General features: G+C 54.4%; 2 protein-coding genes across 4 annotated transcripts in view; one reads left to right on the top strand and one right to left on the bottom strand.

Annotated features, from left to right (window-relative positions):
- Window positions 1-1,493: 1,493 nt before the first annotated feature.
- On the bottom strand, window positions 1,494-19,954 carry RSPH1 (radial spoke head component 1). 3 transcript variants are annotated; one of them, XM_015083881.3, is made up of 9 exons: window positions 19,794-19,954; window positions 17,400-17,513; window positions 17,192-17,297; window positions 10,706-10,796; window positions 10,106-10,241; window positions 6,546-6,617; window positions 3,923-4,085; window positions 2,943-3,098; window positions 1,494-1,697 (listed from the first exon to the last, which is right to left on the bottom strand). In XM_015083881.3, exons 1-9 carry the CDS (start codon window positions 19,845-19,847, stop codon window positions 1,645-1,647), a joined length of 945 nt encoding a protein of 314 aa, XP_014939367.2. In that variant the 5' UTR covers window positions 19,848-19,954; the 3' UTR covers window positions 1,494-1,644. The 3 variants fall into 3 exon arrangements, with proteins under 3 accessions (XP_014939367.2, XP_053076493.1, XP_026897344.1); XM_027041543.2 differs by lacking the exon at window positions 1,494-1,697 and adding an exon at window positions 1,710-2,712; XM_053220518.1 differs by lacking the exon at window positions 1,494-1,697 and having other exon boundaries at window positions 1,708-3,098.
- SLC37A1 (solute carrier family 37 member 1) overlaps window positions 19,674-21,741 on the top strand; it is an 81,690-nt gene continuing 79,622 nt past the window's right edge. Inside the window, exon 1 of the mRNA XM_027041540.2 lies at window positions 19,674-19,896. The gene's annotated coding sequence lies outside the window, so the exon portion shown is untranslated. The remainder of the gene's footprint in view (window positions 19,897-21,741) is intronic.

Genomic DNA, 21,741 nt, shown 5'->3' with positions numbered 1-21,741 from the left:
TCTCAAAATAGATAAACTTAAAAAAAAAGAACACACTAAGGGAGGGCCCAATTGGGGATGGATTTGGCAGGTGTGGGTTTCTGGAATACATGCGTGTTACTGGTTTGTAGTAACTCCCACGTGTGGTTCCGTTCTTGCATGCTGCTCCGGAATAGCTTCCGGAAATACTCCTGCCACCCATTTGGGTGACTTACTCTGCACTCTGACACATAGGTATGGGGTCAAAGGTCAGGTCTCCATCTGCCCTTGTCCCGTGGACCCAGCACCACGTCTGTGGGAGTGGAGGAACGAGCTTTGAGGGACACCAGGCTCTAGAGTGTGGACGTCACTTCATCTACAGGACGCTCTCCCGTCGGGAACTTGATGATGCGCCGTGCACAATTTTCGGCGCCCAGTAGGATCTATCAGACCGCCTGTACATAGCGCACAGTCGAAGGCAGTTTTGGGAGCCAAGAGATGTGGGGTGTGAGGGGCAATGCTCTAGCCCATCAACCGCCAGGAATTACAAACCGCATTCAAGGGAAAAGTGATGACCTCGCTGATCTCCCTGCAGGAAATCTTGCAAAATTATCGTCGTAGGAAGAGACAGGCTCAGGGCGTGCGGCGAATTCACACCGTATTCCGATAGTTTTCTAGATGTGCTATTTGTGGACTCGCTGGCCTCTGAGTGGGTAATTTTTTTTTTGAAATTTCTTATCCTAGAACAGTATCCACCTTGGTGTAATTTTAGATTCGTAATGCTGTGTGCGTTTCTGTGGAGAGGCTCGGAGGCCATGTTAATAATGCATTGTTCTTAAAGAGGCCCCCCGCTCTGGGGACCGGATGACCAGATGCAGGGCACGGCGCCGGGCGCACCAGCTACGAACGCCATTCTGGGGTGATGAAGACCCCCTCCGCGAGCCACTCTGGGGGTGGAGGAAGACGGATGCTGTTCGTGGAGTTGGGGTAGATAGGGGACAGGGGCTCCTCCGGGAGCTCAGGACTTCACGGCCGTGCTGGGCAGTCAGGAGGGGCTGGGACAGAGAGCTCGTGGTCTACACGTTAGCCCCCGGCCCACCGGAGGACCCGAAGAGTTGGCACCACAGGCCAGAGCCACGCCTGTGGGCAGCCCTGCCCTTCAACCATCCGCAGGGACCCCCGAAACCCACACCGGGATGCGGCAGCCCTAGGATGGCCAGGAGCGCCCCCTCCGATGGCAGCCAATGGTTTCTCGCTCAAGCCCATAGTCTATTCATCACTCTGTGCTTCGTGCGCTTTGCACACGGGGTTATTTTCCAGGAGTCTTCCTGGCTCTGTCGAGGAAGGCCTGAGAGAGAAGCTCTGGTGAGTAGTTACTCCACGAGCTCGGCCAGGAGGCCGCTGCCATGAACCATCTTCTGCGGAGTCCGGGTCGTGGGACCTCTTTCTTTGTCCCAAGAGAAAAGACCACTGGGCAAACACAGCAGAATAACCTGGCGACTTCGGGCTTAAAGAACTGGAAGCAGAAGCTCCTCCACAAGCAAAGGATGAGGAAGAAATTTATTCGTATTGTCACTATAGTGAACCATATAAACAACTAGTAGGATAGTTGGATAGACTCGTGTCAGCGGGCCAAGTAACAGCGCGTTTGTGACGCATTCTCCTACTCTTCCCGTTTGCTTCCCCTCACGCGGGCTGCTCTCCCTGCTTACTTTCCTCTTCTTCAAAATTAACATTTCCTGGAGGGCGGGGGGACAAAGAAACATGAGTATATCCCACGTCCCTCTTCCTATCTTGAAATTCTGTGAGCTAACAGGTCTTTTGCAGTGAATAATATCATAACTATTAAGCCTTTCTCGGGCAAAAAAAAAAAAAAGGAATGTTCAATTTTATCTCACACAGACGCTGGTGGGTTTTTTCTTTGGCACCGGTTAACACATTAAGCCAAAGTTGTATTCCAAGTCCAGGCTGAGAATGTTCGTGTCGGCGAGCGTGAGCTCGGGAACGTCTCTGCCCGCACACGCCGTCCAAACACGGGCAGCTTTACAAGCGCGAGGGGTCACTATTTGGCCTTTGCATCAATCAAAAGAAAAGCAGGGACTTGCTACATTCTGGAAAGATGTTATCTTGAATGCTTCATGAAATCGAGAGTTACCTTGTTTTGGGAAGTGGGCTCTGTAACATGTCAGAAGTGATGAGCAGGGTGAACCTCAGACACACTGTCAGAATCACGTTAAGTCTCGAGTTTGGATAATTGTGCACGCAGGCACACGGCAGGAAGACACGGGCACACGCAAGCACACACGGGCACACACAACCACACACAGGCGTGCACAGGCACACGCGGGCACATGGCACATGCTTCTCCGCTCACTTCCTGTCGGGCCCTCAGTGCCTCTCGGCTCCCCTGGGAAGCACCCGGTCATCCCATCCATCGGGGATGCTCCGTATCAGCCTCTCCGTGCTGTTTCCATGCTCTACGGACGCAGCCTACTCCGCCCTCACAAACCCTGGGGCATCCGGTCCACATGCAGGAGGCAGGGGGACAAGTGAGACATCACCGGGCCGCCCCTTAGCCACGGGCCACCCGGCGCCAGCGCGGGCTTCTCGGGTGTGGCCCTGCAGGGCTTACAATCACTTGCCAACAAAAGCCTAACGCTCCGTGTGCCTCAAGCGTTTAGATTGAAACGTGATTTACGGGAGTTCATCTTTTCAGGTATCTCCAAAAAACCGGGAAAGACATTTGCTCTTACTCTGCAACAGAGACAAACTAAATTGCGCGGGGCCCCTGGCCCTCCAGCCACCGTCTAGAGCCGGCCGTTCCCAGACCACCCGCCCCCTCAGCGCCAACACACCCGCCTTAAATCAGATAAAAAAAATCCGGTTTGAAGAGAGCCCTCCCTGGACTGCTGGTGCCCACAGCTCTCGGAAGACCTTCAAAGGCTCCAGGAACCTGCAGCCCCGAGCAGACCTACAGAGCTCACCCTGGTCGATGGCGCCGTATCGAAGCTCCTCTCGGCCCTCCTCGCGCCCCTCCTCCCTGGTGGCGTCTTCGTCGTCCTCCCCAGGCCTCGTGAGGTCAGCCTCCCCCTCGGAAAGGTCCGCCAGAGCCTGGTCGTCTTCCGCGGGCTCCCCGCCACCTGAGACGGAGCCATGAGAACCGCTGTCGTGTGGGCTGCGGCCTGTCTCAGGCGGCCTCCTGCTGATAGGGCGCCCGCCACCCCTCCGGGGACCGCCCCTTCCCGAAGTCACCCAGTCCAGCCTGCACCAGGAGCGCCTGTCCCGCTCCCCGGCGAGGGGCGCAGAGGGGGACCTCTACTCCCCACTGACAAGACACGCTCTGTCCCCCAGGGTTCCCGCGCTGATGGGGCCACAATCTGATGAAGTCGGTGAGCACCGCTCTCCAAAGGGGACGGAGTGCACACAGCAGAGACCAGAGAGCCGAGGCCTGACCCCACCAGGCCCGGGGAGGCACCTCCACCCCCGACCCCACAGCGGTAGGGACCCCAGCGCGTTAGTATAATTTCACTTGGGCCAGTTCGGGTTTGGGTTTCAATCACTTGCGACGCAAGGACCCCTGCACGGTGTCACCTTCTTCATCGTCCCACGGCACGGTGGCTGCTTCTCGGGAAGACCCCGGGCCGGGCACAGAGGCCGCACCCTCCTCGGGAAGGACTTGCCGCCCAGCTGCTGTCGGCCCTGCCCGAGCTCCCGCCCACAGACAGTCGCTGACCGAGGCGGGAGGGGGGGGCTCTTAACCACAGGGCTTTCCCGTGGAACCAGCCAGGCTGTCCCTCCAGCCAGTCTCTGCCACTGTTCCTTCCTGCCCTGCCGGGAGGGTCCGACCCCCAAGGCTCCCGGCCCCCTGACTACATCCTGCACACGAAACAGGCTGAGTCTGACTCCCAGAGCTCAACCGGCCACCGGCCCACGGAGAGGAGGAGCCCTCCCCCACACCCCTCACCCTCGGGTCCCGGAGCCTCTTCCTGGATGGTCCCGTCCGCAGGTGGCTGCTCCTCGGGGAGGGTCGGTGTCCACAGAGCCAGTTCTGTGATGCTGGTGGCCTTCCATTTGGGAACGACGGTCATCAGGGTCACCTCCTCCTCCTCTTCCTCTTCTCCTCTTTCCTATTTTAAGTTTGAAAATGTAAAATTACTGATGTCTCTGTGAACTCGCCATGGGATGCTCACAGTGAGGGGCCACTCAGGCGTTGTCACCGCACGGCTCAGGGGTCGGCCCCATTGCCAGCTGGCCCTGGTGGTGATCTGGGCTGGAGGGTGGGTCTGGGAAGCGCTAGGAAGAGGTGCGGACGGGCATCGCCACGCGGCACCTGCCCGCTCCCCATGCATGCCATGAACGGCTCTCAGACCCAACACTCCCAAGCCTTCCCTCTGGAACAGCTGGGAACTGACCCAGGCTCAGTGCGCCTTCCCGCGCTTGGCCACACTTTCCAGCTCCCAGATTCTTTATATGTAACGAGACCACCATCACCGTAAGGACGGGACAGAGAGGGTCCTGAGACAACCATATAATATGAAAGGGCCTAAACACTAAAAGCTCCGGAATCGAGGATTCTGCAGGAAAAATGGAATTCTGTGAAAGCAGACCGAGCGCTGATCACCTCTAAACGTGGGGTCTTCTGTAAGAGTGTATAATCCCGACAATGGTCAGCGGCCGGCACATGCCCACCGGGCCAAGCAGACCAGCTCCTCCCCAGCTTTATAGCTATCCCGAAATTCCAAAGGTCTGACTATCAGCCCACAAGTGTGGAAAGCATCACTGTCACATGGAGGATGATACCTATGGCAAAGAGTGACAGACACCTCCCTATTACTTCCACTGAGTCACTCGGAAATAGAGGAGGCAGTTTCAAAATATCTGAGCCCCGTCCCCCGTGTCGTGTGGCACCCATGCCCCAGGACGGCCGTGCTGCAAAGGGAACCGTCCCGGAATCAGCAGAGGACCCGTGAAGACACGGCTCAGAGCGGCCGCGTCCAGACATCAGGGTGGGGCCCGGTCACCTGCGCTTCTAGCGGAGGCCCTGGTGATGCCCACGATGCAGGCCCAGGACCAGGCCCGGGGGACCGCCCCTGGAGCCCCCGTTGGCTCGCGTCCTGCGTGCACCATGATACCCGGGTTCCTCTGCTTCATCACAGACCAGTCACCGTCCCAGAATGCACAAGGGTGGCCTCGGACGCGGGCTTATTCCCGAACAGGAGCAGTCTGGGGGCTTACGGCACTATTTCTCCCCCTTAGAGCTGTTAGAATGTTCTTCCTACTTTCCCCTACTTAGAGGCCCCGACCTCTGAGAACTTCTCCCGGGACACACTTCAACCACCCACGACGCCGCTGTTTTAGTGTTTATCACTTCACAAAGCAAAATAACTGTGCGACCACTAGTGAGACCACAAAGGCCAGATTCGGGGGGTCAGTGGAATGAGTTCAGCCCACGGGTTCCTCCGGGGGACGGGTAAGAGGCTTCCGCCCCAGGCGGAGCCCAGCGAGCACGCGACACGTCACTGTCACGATCCAACAGCACAGCAATTAACTGCGTTTGCACTTGACGCGCGCGCACGGGGCTCCGCGCAGACGTAGATGCGGGGGGCCGTACCCCGTGGGGGTGACGTGTCAAACCCCTCTCCTTGCTGGTAGGCGCGTTGTCTTCTGGGAGCCCCTCGCTCAGACGACGCATCCTCTACTGGGCATGGGGGCGGGGCCTATGTTTTAGCAACAGAATCGAGCATTTGGGCCGTTTCATATTGGGTAGTGAGCTAGGATGCTGGCCCCACCTCGGTCCGTGTCAGCTGGTCCAAAGGGGCCGTGAAGGCAAGCAGGGGCCGTAAGGCCAGGGGACGGGTCACTGTGGGCTCATACGGCATCCTGGCCACTGCAGAGAAGGGGGACGTTCACTCTGCAGACCTCGGGGAACCACAGGCTGTCTGGGGGACCCAGGGGCTCTGGGAGACTGACACACAGGAAGTGGAGCCCAGCAGGAAAAGAGGGGCTGAGCAGCGGCTGGGTGCGGGGGTGCCCAGGGGACATGGGGGGTGCTGTAGATAAAGTGCCTGTTACCTACAGGCCCCATCAGGTGACAATGACAGGAAATCCAGCACAGACGGCGCTCCCCCAGCACACGCGCGCGCGCGCACACACACACACACACACACACACACACACGGATGCCTGCTAATGACATCATTCGGGGCTAATCTCCGCTTCGTCCAGGGAGCACCGAGGTCGCATTAGCATTACTGCTGAGTACCGGAGAGGGACAAAAAGACAAAATTAGGAGAGCTACCCGCCGCACGCGGGGAGCAGTGTCGCTGGACGGACTTGGGGGGACCACAACCCCCCGACTCGGGGCCAGAGCTACGCGCAGGCTCCGGCGAGAACCGTGACGCGATACCACTCGGTCCTGGCACTTGGGGTCCAAACTAACGCCCGCACGCCCAGGAGGAGGAGGAGAGCGTGAACGATGCCGAGGGCTGGCACCACTCCCATCCGACCTCGTCGGGGCCGTAGGGTCCACGTCACGGGGCAGCTCGGTCACCCACGAAAAGAGAAACGGTCTGCGGTCTGCCACGTACCACATCTGTCAGACGGTACTCCCCATGCTGCTCACATCCAATGTCGAACACGTACTTTCCAGGGCCGACGGGCTGCGAGCAAAGGGAAACCGAGAAGCACCTCATTCCCAAGTTCACCGCCCAACGTCCAGTGCACCTGCTGCAGAAATCCCGCCCAAAGTCACGTCGCGGGAAGGCCGGTGCGGGTTAAAGAAAGCCTTTTTGTACTCGTGGCGCCCGGAATTGCCAAGTAGAGGGCCTCTCTCTCTGCCTGTCCCTCTCTCTCTGCCCCTCCCTCCTCTCAAAAATAAATAAACATTAAAAAACTATTAAAGAGTTATTATAGTCTATTTCACCCATTTACTCCGCTAATATTTGGTGTGCCGATACTAGTCTTGGACAAAGGCCACTGCAGGAAACATAAGCAGAGTCACATCTTATGTCCCCTCTTGACATTTTCCGCGGGGAAGTTTCCAGAAGTGGAATTTCTGGGCAACAGCACGTGCACACACACACATACACTGTGCACATATTTACACACAAAAGATATGGACACACGTATTTTTTTAAATATATTGACCAGAATGAGGCTCCAATAATGTCCCTTCCCACAACAGCACTCAAGAACACCTTGTCCTCAAACCCTTGTTTTTTCCTGGGCGTTAACATTTTGTTCTACTTTTAGATTTTTTTTTAACATACTTTTACATTTTTTTTAACATATAGAAAACAGGATCTCACCATGAAGTCACATTTTTAAGCTATTAGTAGGGTTGAATTTTTTTTTCAACATTTTTTGGCCACTTAAATCACATTGATTGATATAAGTGCTTTATATTTATATTAATGTTACAAATACCCTAACCCCATTGGTCGTGTATTTCTTAAATTTTTTAAAATTTTTGTAATGTTTATTTTTGAGAGAGAGAGAGAGAGAGAGCACAAGCAGGGGAGGAGCAGAGAGAAAGGGAGACACAGAATCTGAAGCAGGCTCCAGGCTCTGAGCTGTTAGCACAGAGCCCGATGCAGGGCTGGAACTCACAAACCACGAGAGCATGACCTGAGCCAAAGTCGGACACTCAACCGGCTGAGCCACCCAGGCGCCCCTCTTAAATTTTCTTTATAGTGCATTCTAATCTATAAGGGGTTATTTTTATCAACCAGCTCTATTGGGTTTTCCTTTTCTACTTCTGTTTAGAGAGTCCTCTCTCCTCATTTCAAAGTTAATAAACATTCACCTATTTTTTTTCTGTGACTCTGTTCACACTTAAACCTTTCTTCCTGTCCTCGCATGTCTCCATCCAATGCTAGAGGGGGAACCCTGACATTGCTTCCCTGCCCCACCCCCAGTGGTTATCAAGGGCCCTGGGACCACTCTTTCACTTGTCCCTGTCGGGCCCTCCTCGCTGACTTAAAACGACGCCCTTTTCCGGAGCTAGATTTCTGTAGGCACTTGAATCTGTCCCCAGACTCTCTAATCCACGTCACTGATCTGTATTTCTCCACTCGCGTATCGCGGTTTCATTTATCACAGCTTTAAATTTGTTTTAACAATTTGCCGGCAAGGATTGGAACAGGTGATCCTCTGAGGAAAAGTCAAGCCAGTAGAAAAAGGGTGTAAGGTTGCTGGACTTCACTAGGAATCACGGAAAAGCGCATTAAAACAACGTGAAAATATTTTTTTATCCATCAGATTTGCAAAAAAGTTAAAGACTGCCGTTGGCGGGAGTGCAAACTGGCACAGCTTTGGAGGGAAGTTGGCAGCATCGATCACAACTTAAAATGTCAATATTTGTGGACTCCACGATTGCAGGGTCTAACCTACGCGGATATCCCCAAATGCGCAAATGTGTATGTTTCCATGTCCTGATATAATGCTTTCCCACATATGTAAGTGTGTGCATGTGGGTTGCACAGAAAGACGTGTGGGGGGGGGGGTCACACGGCCCCGGGAGAAGAAGCAGGGGAAGAAGGGAGGGCTGGAGGCTGGAGCTCAGGTGGGCAGCAGAGGGGGCCACGTGTCTGGGTGCCCTACAACTGGAATGGGCAGCTGACCCTTGAATAACGTGGGTTTGGGCTGCACAAGTCCACTTACACGAGCATATTTTTCAATAAATACAGGAAAGCGCTGTAAATGTATCTTCTCTTCCTTGTGGTTTTCTTTTTTTTAATTTTTTTTTAAGTTTATTTACTTACTTTGAGAGAGACGGAGACAGCACAAGCGGGGGAGGGGCAGAGAGAGAGGGAGAGAGAGACCCGAGCAGGCTCTGCGCTGTCAGCTTAAAGCCCAACGTGGGGCTCGAACCCACGAAACGAGAGACCATGAAACCGAGCTGAAACCGAGAGTCGGACGTGCCACCGACTGAGCCACCCAGGCGCCCCTCTTCCTTATGATTTTCTTAATAACGTGTCCTTTCCTCTAGCTACTTTATTGTAAGAATACAGTGTGTAATACCTACGACGTACAAAGTGTGTGTTAATCAACTGTGTCACTGGTAAGGCGTCCAGCTGACACCAGGCTGTTAGCAGTCACGTTTTGGGAGAGTCAAAAGCTATCTGTGGATCTTCGACTGTGTGGGGGTCAGCGCCCCTGACCCCGCACTGTTCAAGGGTCAGCTGAACTCCTGTGTTTCTAGCACACTTTCACTACCTGGCAGAACAAAGCCCTTTGTCCTCCAGGCTCATCTAGCCTCGCTGATTCTTCCCGATTAACTCCTGCCGACTTCTCTTTCCCTCCACATACCTCCCCATGCCAAAAAATGTCCTAAGAGAATTTTGCCGGGAATTCCGTATAATTACATATATGCAGCATACAGATTTGGGGGAAATGTGCTGTTTTACAAACACTGGAAAGGAGAAACTGGAAAGTTAGGGCATGAACGATACGAAAATGAAAACTGAGTTTTAAGAGAGTCTGAGGCGACTCACTGAAATCAGTTAAATATTCCCCACGTCAACTTCCAACACCTTGAATTTGCTCGGGAAACTCTTCAGGGAGAGTTTCTGCCCAACGCCTGCTCGAAGCCTCGGGGGATGGCAGCGTGGTGGGTGCTGAATTAGCCGGGGTTTCTCTGTATCCCCACCAGGGCTCGGCAAAGCCGCGGAGCCCTCCAGACAGAAATGAGCAGTCGCGAGCACCGCAGACTGAACGCGGGCACGCCTGAGTCCAGGCCCAGGGTGGGTGGCCTAGCCTGCAGGAAGCAAGCTCACGCACGGCTCGGCCTCCCCAGGGCTCCGGCCCCAGGCCTCCCGGGGCAAAGAAAGTCCAGACACCCGCACGCGCAACCGCAGGAGATGCTTCACGTCCGATCTAGCCGTGACGGGGAGCACATAGGAGAGGAAGGATGCCCCCGTGTTACAAGGATTGTCTGGATCGCTGCTGGGGGGGAGGGAGGATTTCGCTCTCTACTCTGCCCCCCTCCACGCTGCCCTCTGTAGGCACCAGAGGCCCGGGGAGAGGCACAGCCACCTGCTCCCTGTACTTGGAGGGGACGGGAGGACTCCCTGAGATTTTCGGGTTCTTCCTTCACGTATGTACACAGATGGGGGGAGGGGGCACACGTTGATGCCCAGTGACTTACGTTTTTGTTCAAGAACTTGCCCTGGTACCTGTGGTTCAGGTGAATGAGCTCGGCCATGCCCTCCTGCTGTCCGTTCACCCAGGTGCCTACGTACTTACTGCCCGTCTCGGCGTAGAAGTAGGTGCCTTGCCCGTGCCTGGTGAAGACAGAGAGCGCAGTGCGCTTTGTTCCGACATGGGGAAAACCGCCCGCGTTTCTGAGACAGACGTTAAAATTGGGCGTGGCCTCTATGTGGCTTGTCTGCGCCCCGTCCAAGCGCGCTCCTGCCCTGTGTGCCCGCTCGCGGGAGGGGCATCGCCGGCTGCGCAAGGACGACCTTCCCGCAGCTCGGCCGGTCCACGCGGGGAAGAGGCAGCGCTCCCGGGAGCTGTGCCCTCCTTGTCCCCCGGGGCTCTCGGACGAAAGACCACATACCCTCCCCACAACGTGCACCTGCCCCGTGACGTGCCACCCGGCATGCTCACCTTAAAGCCGTGAGGGGTTTGAACTGCCTGGCAAGAGCAGGCTAGTGGGCTTTTATCATGATTCTGCTTCTTAATAAGACAGCATCCTGTTCTCGTTACGTAAGTAGGTCTACCGAGCTGAGGGGAAAACGCGCACCTTTGGTGAGCAAACCACTCTCCGGTGTAGGTGTCGTTATTGACGTAGTAGTAGACGCCGTAACCGTGTCTTTGGTCATCTGCCCACTCCCCTGGAAGGGACGACACAAAAGTGGGCCCGGGTGAGAAGGGAAGGACAGCCGCCACCTGCTGCGACCCTCACCTCCCGCTGTGACTCCCCATTGTCCCCCTGCCCCTCTGGCTGGATGGCATGGCGTCGGACGCTGGTTAGGGGAAGCTGGGTCAGGGGCTCACCGCGTGCAGGTCTGGGCGCGTGGGCCGCGGTCACCCGCGTGTGCCGACAGCAGGTATCACGGCCGGTCAGTGGCGTGGCCAGGACTCAAACCAGGGTTTTGTCCGCCCGGCCGCCAGCAGTCCCCGCACCACCCTCCCTCTGCTTGCGTGGGTTTACCGATCCAGCAGCAACCATCTCGTGCCGTTTCCCACCTCCTTCCTCACCAGACTCCCGCACACTCTCCCAGCCTGGGCGCCCAGGGCGCCCCACCTGTGCACCTGCTCCGCGTGACTGGACGCCACACCTTTGCCAACCAGCGTCCGTGCGTGGACTCTTCCCTCACTGATTGTCCCCACCGACTCACCTCCGAGCAGGTTCCTGCTGATTTCTGAAATACTGGAACCGGCAAAGATACCATAAAATTCGTAACACCTCTACCAGAATGACCGCAGCAAAGTAGCTAGTGATCGCTGCCCATTCTTGAAGATTGATCCCTGCCCTGGGAGACTCACAGCATCCTCAAACAGTGTCCTCAAACCTTCCAGCCCCCAGATGAAAGAAACTTAATACAGATTTCCGAAGACGACAGCTATCCTGAAAACTCACACGGCATTGCTAATAACACGCTGTTAAGCTGAACGACTCTTCTCTAGACAGGGAATAATTTTTTTCAAAAGCTAATTTCTATCGATTTTTGATCAAAGACCAGAGATAGAGTTCTCTTATTTTCTCTCTAGAAAGTGTTATCACAAAATTGTTGTCAGACAGACATTCCATTCCTTGCTAGAAAGGCAAGGAAAAGGCAAGCTACAGGCACATCAGACATGAATTTGAGAGACAGGAAGCCTCTTGCACTGTCGGTGGGAATGCAAACTGGGGCAGCCGCTCTGGAAAACAGTGTGGAGGTTCTTCCAGAAATTGAAAATAGATCTATCCTATGACCCAGCAATAGCACTGCTAGGAACATACCCAAGGGATACAGGAGTGCTGATGCATAGCGGACTCGTACCCCAATGTTTATAGCAGCATTTTCAACGATAGCCACATGATGGAAAGAGCCTAAATGTCTATCAACTGACGAATGGATAAAGAAATTGTGGTTTATATACACAATGGAATACTATGTGGCAATGAGAAAGAATGAAATCTGGCCTTTTGCAGCAACGTGGACGGAACTGGAGAGTGTTATGCTAAGTGAAATAAGTCAGGCAGAGAAAGACAGATACCATATGTTTTCACTCTCGTGTGGATCCTGAGAAACTTAACAGAAGACCATGGGGGGAGGGAAGGGGGGAAAAACAGTTACAAACAGGGAGGGAGGGAGGGAAACCATAAGAGACTCTTAAATACAGAGAACAAACTAAGGGTGGATGGGGGGTGAGGGAGAGGGGAAAAGTGGGTGATGGGCATTGAGGAGGGCACTTGCTGGGATGAGCACTGGGTGTTGTATGTAAGCCAATTTGACAATAAATTCTATTAAAAATAGCGATAAATAATAACTAAATAGCAATAAAATAAAAATTTATATATTATTTCCTCGGATTTTGTAATGGTCGCAGTATTTAAAATCTTTACATTTATTTTGATTTCTTGTTACAAATCAAAATTTACTTTGATGCCAATTTTATATTTTTTCTTTCTTTTTTTAAAAAAAAATTTTTTTTTAATGTTTATTTATTTTTGAGACAGAGAGAGACAGAGCATGAACGGGGAGGAGCAGAGAGAGGGAGACACAGAATCTGAAACAGGCTCCAGGCTCTGAGCGGTCAGCACAGAGCCCGACGCGGGGCTCGAACCCACGGACCGCGAGATCATGACCTGAGCCGAAGTCGGATGCTTCACCGACCGAGCCACCCAGGCGCCCCTATATTCTTTTTCTTAAATAGAGCCCCCAAAACTTGTATAAGCTTCCGGCTTACAGGAAACCTGGACCCGCTTCCACACAAAGAAGAAGAATTCACATGCCTAGAATACGTTGATCGTCCAAGAAATACATGTTCGCGCGAATAAACTCCATGTTCACCACGACCACCAACACATCTACAAAAGGAACTTGTACACGTTCTCTCTGTCAGTCCCACAGGGTTCTCGGCACTCTGTGAGACAGACCAGCAGCTGGACTGGTGACAGAGCCCTCGGGGAGGGCCTGCCCTCGTCTGGGCAGGAGGCAGACACCACAAAGAAGAAAGAACTGTGCTTTCGGGAAGCAGCTCCCAGGTTCGGGACAGGGCGGGCGAACCGAGCCTTCCCGGAGAGGAGGATTTGGCAACTGGTAACAGTTAAGGAAGAGGACTGGGTTCCGCGGTATGACGCGTGTCAGGAACCCCATGAGCAGAAGGAACGGAGAATCCCCAAACTGAAATAAGTCAGTAAACACAGTTCGCACCTAACGTAGCCACGAGGATAGACAGAGTGTGCAGAAGTCCCCGGAGGACTTGTCTGGAGTTTTTAAAAAAATTTTTAAGTTTATTTTTTGAGAGACAGAGAGACAGAGACAGAGACAGAGAGAACAGGGGAGGAGCAGGCAGAGAGGGAGAGAGAGAATCCCAAGCAGGCTCTTCTCTGCTGGACACAGGGCTCAAACTCACAAACCGTGAGATCATGACCTGAGCAGAAATCGAAGAGTCGGGCGCTTAACCGACTGAGTCACCCAGGCACCTGGACTTGTCTGGATTTTTAAGGGGCAGTTGTGTCCTTGTAACTTACCAGTTTAAAAGAAGAAGGAAGGGGCGCCTGGGGAGCTCAGTCGGATGAGCGTCCGACTTCGGCTCAGCTCATGATCTCGCGGCTCGTGGGTTCAAGCCCCGCGTCGGGCTCTGTGCTGACAGCTTGGAACCTGGAGCCTGCTTTGGATTCTGTGTCTCCCTCTCTCTCTGTTCCTCCCCTGCTCATGCTCTGTTTCTCTCTCAAAAACAAACATAGAAAAAAAAATTTTATAAAATAATAAAAGAATAAATAAAAGGAAGAAAGAGGAAGCAGGGAGGAAGAGAGGAGGGGGGAGGGGAGGGGGAGGGAAGGGGAAGAGGAGGGGGAGGAGGGGGAGAGGGGAGGAGGGGAGAGGAGGGGGAGGAGAGGAGGAGGGAGGAGGAGGAGGTGGAGGGAGGAGGGGGAGGAGGGGGAGGAGAGAGGAGGGGGAGGAGGGGAGAGGAGAGGAGGAAGGGGAAGAGAGGGGAGGAGGGGGAGGAGGGGGAGAGGAGGGAGGAGGGGAGAGGAGGAGGGGGAGAGGAGGGGGAGGAAGGGAGAGGGAGGAGGAGGAGGAGGGCAGACATGTAGCATACACCGATTTCTGTGGTGTAAGTATTCACACTGTGGCCAAGGTTGGGCTGCATGTGATTCTGGGGACAAGCGGGCAGAGCTGGCTCGTGTGAACGTTCAGGAACTGACCAAGCAGGGCCCTGGGGCCAAGACCTCTCTTGGTCTCTTCCCAACAAAAGACCACGACTGATGAAGCAATTCTGTCCTCTTCTCTTGGCCGAGGGAGCTGGTCTCCAGGGCAGCGTGGCAAGAAAAGTATATGAAGTATTTTATAGGAAATGTTCAAAAAAAGAATTAACTTGCAAACCAAATTTCAAGCCAGCGAGATATGGTGAGGAAGCTTTTTTTTATAAAGTCCCAGTCTAGGGGCACCTGGGTGTTCGACTCCCGATTTCGGCCCAGGTTATGATCTCACGGTTCGTGGGTTCGAGTCCCATGTTGGGCTCTGCGCTGACAGTGTGGAGCCTGCTTGGGATTCTGTCTCCCTCTCTCTCTCTCTCTCTCTCTCTCTCTCTCTGCCCCTCCCTGCCTCGTAGTTTCTCTGTCTCTCCAAAAATAAATAAATAAACTTAAAAAAATATTTTTTTCTTTTTAAAGTCCCAGTTTACCTGTTGGAGACCCGGCCCAGCCACCGGTACCCCGGCCGCAGTAAATGGTGCAGAAGTGGGAAAGGTGGCCTCCTGGAACAGGGGTAATAACCGAAACATGCGTTTACAGGGACGGCACCCGGAAACCAGAGACATCATGCACTTTGCCCAAGGCTACACAGCGGGGCTGAGACGAAAATCCGGTTTTCTCTGGCTCTCTTCCACAGGCACCCCAACGGCCAAGCATTTGTGTCTCCCTCCGGCTCCTGCCACCTGAGAGCTTCCAGAAGAGCCGACCCCAAGTCATCATGGCGCTTTGTTTCTCTGCAACTTTGTTGCTAAACATCATCGTCTTTATTCGCTCCTTGCGGCCGGGAGCAGGACCAGCGCTGGAGACGGGAGCCCCCTCTCCTTCCCCAGCCCTCATCGGCCCTCCCTCCCCTCACCTCACAATCTGTGCGGGAGGTCCAGAGGCCCCTCCAAAGTCTGGCACTCACTCACCCCTCCAACCCCATCCCCTGCTTCGCCAAGGGGAAACCCCGTCTCCCTGCCTCTGCTCAAGTGGCCCCGCAAACCGGGAGTGTCCGCTCCGTCCCCGGGCTCCCCATCAGGCTCAGCTCGGTGTCTGGGAGACCAGGAATGCACCCCATACCTCGGGCCGAGGCTGAGCGCACTCGCTAGCCTGCGGGAAACCACTCTGTGTCCCTCAGGGTGGCAGTCAGCCAACGCTCAGTCGTGACGAATTCGGCCATGGGTTCACACGGACTTTGTGGCCGGAAGGTTGTTTGCTCCCTGAGCTAAGATTGATGTTGCAGCTTCTGACCTCAGAGAAGAACTCCCCGAGTAGTGACTACACCCTGCACCCTCTAAGAGACAAAGCCACAGGGAGACACAAAAACGTGCAGCTGTTTCCAAAGACGGTCACGTTAGAAACTCCTTCCATCTCTTATTCTGAGTATCTTTTCTTTTCTAGATTTGTGTGTGGCTCCAGCTGTATTAACGTCTACATGAAAATAGAACATGACGGCAATGAGATCAGGCTCGTGACGGTTTGGAAAGAATTCAGTCGAACTCTATAAATTAAATTGTTGAAAGTCGATTCCAAAAGCAGATGGTGCTCCTTCTGGAATAAGCCCTCCGAGAAATAGGGAACGAGCAGAAATGCCCCCTCTGACGGGGAGGCATTAACCACCTGCATCTCGGACGCGGGCAGGATGGTTGCTGTAGAATTCTGGGACCCTGCCTTCATTCAGCAACGGGGCAGGCGGCTGTGGCTCGCACCCGGAGAACATGACGTCGCCCGTCGGGAGGTGATGCCACCTCCCAGGCCGCCGCACACTGAGCGCTCGCCACCTGTCAGGTGCCCTGTCCTGCTTGCTTTCATCCATTCAGTCCTGCTGCCGCAGAAGAGGAGCGAGGCTCCCCGCACAAGGTCACACCTGTCACCATAGCTCCGGGGTTGGGGGTCACGGGTCTCCTTGGAAAACTAGATAAGTTCTTCCCAGAAAAAGTCCGGAACACAGGACCCTGCATGGTTCCTGAAGACTCACGTGCACGCTCCACTTGTGTCTCTCCCCCCAGGCTCGCGCCCCTCCCATTGCGATCAGATCCACACCGTAGTCACCGTGGGGGGTGACGGTGCGTGAGGGCTGCAGTGGGGGTCTCGGAAATAAGGGGATTAGCATCTTCCTGAGACGTAACATTGGCGGCTAAGAAATCGCCAGACATAGGAATGCCAGCTTGACGAGGCAGAGGGTGCCCCGGACCAGAAGCCTTCATCGAAGGAACCACCAGGTCTAAAGAACCCGTGTGTTCAGCAGAAGAGGGGATGGTCAGAGAGAAAAACAGCAGAAGCAGCTTCAAGGAGAAGAAAGCTACAGGGCATCATGGGTCCGGACCCCATGGGGGTCTGTGCGGCCCCCCGTGCCTCAGCACAGGGGCTCACAAGAGAGTGTGCTGGCCGCAGCGACGGCCACATTTCCCACAGGGGGCGGCAGCTCGCTAATTAAGGCTTTCTGGCTTCTGTATCAACCCTGTGAACACAGGGGCACAGCTTGTGTTTGTTGAGTGACTGACTGATCTGGAGAACTCTAAGCCCTTTCCTACAGTTCAGCATCCACAGCCAAGTCCAGTCCCCAGGGGACACCACTACAGCACAAACATCTGCTTTGTGAGTGCATTTTACCTTCACATCTTGTAATGTTTTTATTTATGTTTGAGAAAAGAGAGACAGAGTGGGAGCAGGGAAGGAAAGCAGAGAGAGAAAGCGAGACACAGAATCCGAAGCAGGCTCCAGGCTCCGAGCTATCAGCACAGAGCCAGATGCGGGGCTCGAACCCCTGAACCACGAGATCGTGACCTGAGCCGAAGCCAGAGGCTTAACCAGCTGAGCCACCCAGGCGCCCCTTACCTTCATATCTTGATCCATCTGGGTATATGAAAGTGCCATGGCCATGTTTTTTGTTTTTAACGTATTCTCCTATGTATCGAGCGCCGCTTTTAAATTTGTAGATCCCCTGAAACACGTTGGTTACATAATTCATATTATTCCTGAATTCAATACTCACCCATAGAGTATTCACTAGAGAAAACGACCCACTCACGTCACCAGTTCTGACCTGGCCGTGCCTTTTACCGTGTTGGTAGCTCCCTTCATACGTGTCCCCGTTGGGCAGCCTTGCTTTCCCGTGTCCGTGCCGTTCACCTGCCTCATTCCGTTCCCCATCGTACTCCTGGGCAGAAGAAAGCGGGATCATCACAGCTACCGTGTGTTCAGCACTAACGATATGTTAAAGCATTTTGTAAATAGTGGTTCGCTGAAGCCCTCCCAATCCTCAGCCCCATCTTACAGGTGAGGTAGGTAACTGCACCTGGGCGACATGGGGCATTTGTCCAAGGTAACACACTTAGTACCTGTCGCTGGTGGAAGCCTCACTCTCTCTCTGCCACGTCTGAGCTTGTAATTTATCATGATAACCCTTCACACTGTAAACAAAATTCAAGGCATTCCAAATTGTGTTCTTTATAGCAACGTGTTTGAACTAACATATGTGGGTGGAATCGGTCCTCGGTCACACAAGTACCTCCCTGGTGCTTCCTTCAACAATCCAGGACTTAAAATGCAAAGACAAGTCTTCCTTCAAACAATTCCCTGGGCGCACGTGGTCTCAGGAGGCGCCAGTGGGAGAGGAAGCAGCAAGGGGGAGCTGAGGCGTAAACAGGGCTCAACTGTCACAAGAGTCCCTAAGTCCACTTAGTTTAACTTCCTTATCAAGAGACTTGAGTTTCAAACACTCATAGACTCATATGGAAATAAGGACGTATCTGAAAAGTAAATCTCTCTCTCTCTCTCTCTCTCTCTCTCTCTCTCTCTCTCTCCACACACACACACACACACACACACACACACACACACGTATATATAACACAAGCTTGCAATTCACCTGTTTCCTCTGACCCTTCATAAAATAAACCTTCCTCCAGCACCTGATCACGAGTGCAGAGTGCACATAACAGATAATAAAAGGGCCAAGGCACAGAGTAACGATTTGACATAGACCCGCATCTGCATGGACTTATTACAACACAAGTTCAAACACAAGTTCAAGTTCCTGCCGGGGCTTCAGACCCCCTTTCCCAGCACGATCCAGCTCAGAAATCCGTGCTCAGGACAGAAGGTAAAAATGGCATGATCTTACACACTTGTTGCGGGGTCAGTCTAAATCAAAATGTATAAAAGCTTTTGAGGTCTGCTCAAAAGACCTCCCAGTGCACCCCTACTGAGCCAGTGGGGTGACTGAACAGGAAGGGAACCCTTTAAAATGACCCCAGCTGTGATTGAAGCTACAAATTGCGGGCACCAAAACGTGACAAACCAGCAGGGCTATTTGAGGAGACAAACTTGAAGTCTTCTTGGGCTGATGTTGTAGGTCGGGCTCCCCCGAAGCAGACCCTGAGCAAGTGGTTTTTATAAGCCCTCCCCGAGGAACCGGTAAAGGGGATGGGGAAACAGATATGAAGGAGGAGGCCGCCCAGCATGGGGGTGTCAGGAGATGTCCCAGACTCGGCCTCATTGCAAGCTGTGGTTTGTGGTGCTGTTAGCACTAGCCGCTGGCTGTGGGGACAGCGTGCAGATTCCAGGCACTTCTGGCTCTCCGACCTGGCCAGGCGGCTCCACGCGATGGAGGTGCTAGTCTTGAGCAGAAAATGGGGCAGAGACTGAGAGACGGGCGCACAGAATTGCCAAAAGGTCTGAGCAGGCACCAAGACATCCGGCCCCGGAGAGGTGCTAGGTTTTCAGTTAATTCTGAAACTATCTCGACTCTGTGCCCTGAACGCACGCACCGTGGCTGGGGTTCCCAGCCTGTCAGCCAAGAAATGATCACCCCTGGGTTAGACGGTTAATCTGTGGATATGGAGATGGATAGATAGATAGATACACACACGCACACACACCTATGCCCACCCTGCACCCAGCTCACATCGCGGCATGTGCACCCCATACCGCCTCTCTGCTGCCCAAACCCGGGAATAATGCCAGAGACTCGGGTCACTTCCCACCACACTGAAGAAAGCACACGGCATTCCGGGCCTGCAGGAAGCCTTCGCTGAGCCTGAGGCCCTCTGAGCGTTTCTTGAAGGTTGCCAGGAAGAACTTTCCTCCATCCTCCTTGATCCCGAGCAGCCGAGCTCCATTACAGAGCAGCATGGCAGGTTGGGGTGACCCCGCCAACCAAGGAGACTGCCTGGGCGACTGCGGCAGCGGGGTGGAGGCCGCTTCCCAAGTCTTTGACTTGGAAATCTTTGCCTTTAATGGGAGGCGGGCTGGGGAGGGGAGGAGGCGGCGAGAAGGGATGTGGCCAGAGACGTCACAGCGTTTCACCTTTCACCGCCAACTTCCAGGCCGCGGTGGCCGGCGCGTCCCCGTCCCTGGCTGGGCCGCCCGGGGGACTGTGGTCGGCCTCCGGGGGTGCGCCTGGGAAACACCACCCCCGTACACCCGGAGCTCTCACCCCAAGATCGTTCTCTCCCTCCTCCTCCAACTCCTCCGAGCCCAGGTCCGACATGGCCTCGCCCCCGTCTCGGTCCTCGCCGCCACCAGCGCGTCTCTGGTAGGTAGGTACACGCTGCTCGCACAGCCGCGTCCGCCGTCGCCATGGAGACGCGGCCCGTCCCGCCTCCCCCCCCCCCCCCCAGCGCGGGCGGAGGGATGGGGAAGCGTGGGGCGGAGCCACTGGCCGCGTTCGGGTGCTGTCATAGCAACGGGAAGGGGCACCTCGACCAATCGCGGCCCGGGAAGATAGGGGGCGTGGCCTGGGGCGGGAAGGGGCGGAGTGGGAAGGCGCGGGGCGGAGCCACTGGAAGCTCTCGGTGCTGTCATAGCAACGAGAGGGCCACCTCGACCAATCGCCGCCCGGGAAGAGGGAGGGGGCGGGACTTGGGATGGCCTTGGTACCCACCAGCTCTCCCACCTGGACCCCGTGTGACAGGTCCCAGGACTCTTTAGTTGGAGGCTGGGTGATCCTGTAACGTGGAGCCACCTTTGGACCAGGGCCCTAAAGAGTTGGTGCACAGAAGACACACCGGGCCAGCTCTCGAGAGGGCCTCATTTCTGCCCCGCGCTGAGCACGGCCCCTTCCCACCCCTCCCCTTGGCTTCTTGAGTCCCTCCGTGGGCCCTGCCCGCTCTTCCTCACCTGTCTGGGCCCTTCTGGCCCTTCAGCGTTAGCAGTCCAGAGACATATGTCCGCTGAGATCTTTTCTCATGTTTATAAATGTCTCCTGAAGCGCAAGGAGTCGGCTCCTCGCAGAGGCGCTTCCACACTGATGCCCTGCAGGGTTTGACGTCCCATCTCCACCCTGAACATGGGTGCAGTCCCCTTTATACCCGAAGGAGGAAAGGACTTCAGCTCCATGTATGATCTACCCACCTGTCATCCATCCATCCATCCATCTACCTAGCTACCACCCATCCATCTAGCGATCGGCCCCCACAGCACCTAGAAAGGTGTTTTTCCCACAGCCGGTGCTCAGCCGAGCCAGTGAAATCAGTCCACCTGAGCCTTTAGATGCCTGGTGAGATGGAACTATGGTCGAGGTCTTTCTTCATCAGTTGCACTTAAAAGAATCTCTATCTTGTGGTGTGAATAGAGAAAAACCACCCAAATGAGAACAAGCAAAGACTATTTATCCAGAGCTTGCTACAGCAAGGGACTCAGCCACCATCATTTGCATTTTGGCGGAGATTCACAGGCAGGCAGGGGATTTGGCAAAGCTGACAGTGGAGAACAGGGAGGCTCCAGGTGCGCCCCGTCAGAGGCTGTTGGCCCGGGAAGCTGTAGGCAGCTAACTAGAGGTGGTGATGAGCGAGCACAAGGCAAGCTGACACCTCGCAAACACCCCCCACCCCCAGGTGGGATTGTGTAACATTCCTCGGGCACTCCTGGCTGCCCGAGAACAAAGCAAAGGGGAGAAACAAATGGTTAACTGATAGAGATCACAGTCCTACCCGGCCTGAGTCTCCATCTATTTACAAATATCTTAGTAAATTACAAGAAAAAGGCACTCTTATCAATAGCTAATCTCCAGAAACCTAAAGACTCCGTTTCCTGGAGCCCCAACATCACCCCCTCCATTAGTGACGCAGGGAACAAAGGCAAGAAGGAAATGGCAGGTAAGATTAAATTTCCTTCTAACCTGCAGCCCATTGACGACCACTTGAGGCCGGCAGAGTCCAACGTCTCTCCAGGAACTCCCTGCTGTCTTAATGCTAATGCTTTGCTAGAGGGAAAAACAACCTTAACTTGACAATAGCTAGGCCTCCATACCCTAGGAGTCTTCTTTAGCATATGAAAATCCTTCTGGGAACTTCCCCTTGACTTTACCTCCCTCAACTCCCAAGTATATAACCGGTCTCTTCTCAGGGTCTGGGGCAGCTCTTCCTTTCTTGGGTCCTGTCTTA

This window comes from Acinonyx jubatus, chromosome C2 (genome assembly GCF_027475565.1).
Source record: "Acinonyx jubatus isolate Ajub_Pintada_27869175 chromosome C2, VMU_Ajub_asm_v1.0, whole genome shotgun sequence".
In the NCBI taxonomy this organism is placed as follows: Eukaryota; Metazoa; Chordata; class Mammalia; order Carnivora; family Felidae; genus Acinonyx; species Acinonyx jubatus.
The sequence above is the reverse complement of the archived record's forward strand: the minus strand, read 5'-3'. Positions and strand labels throughout refer to the sequence as shown.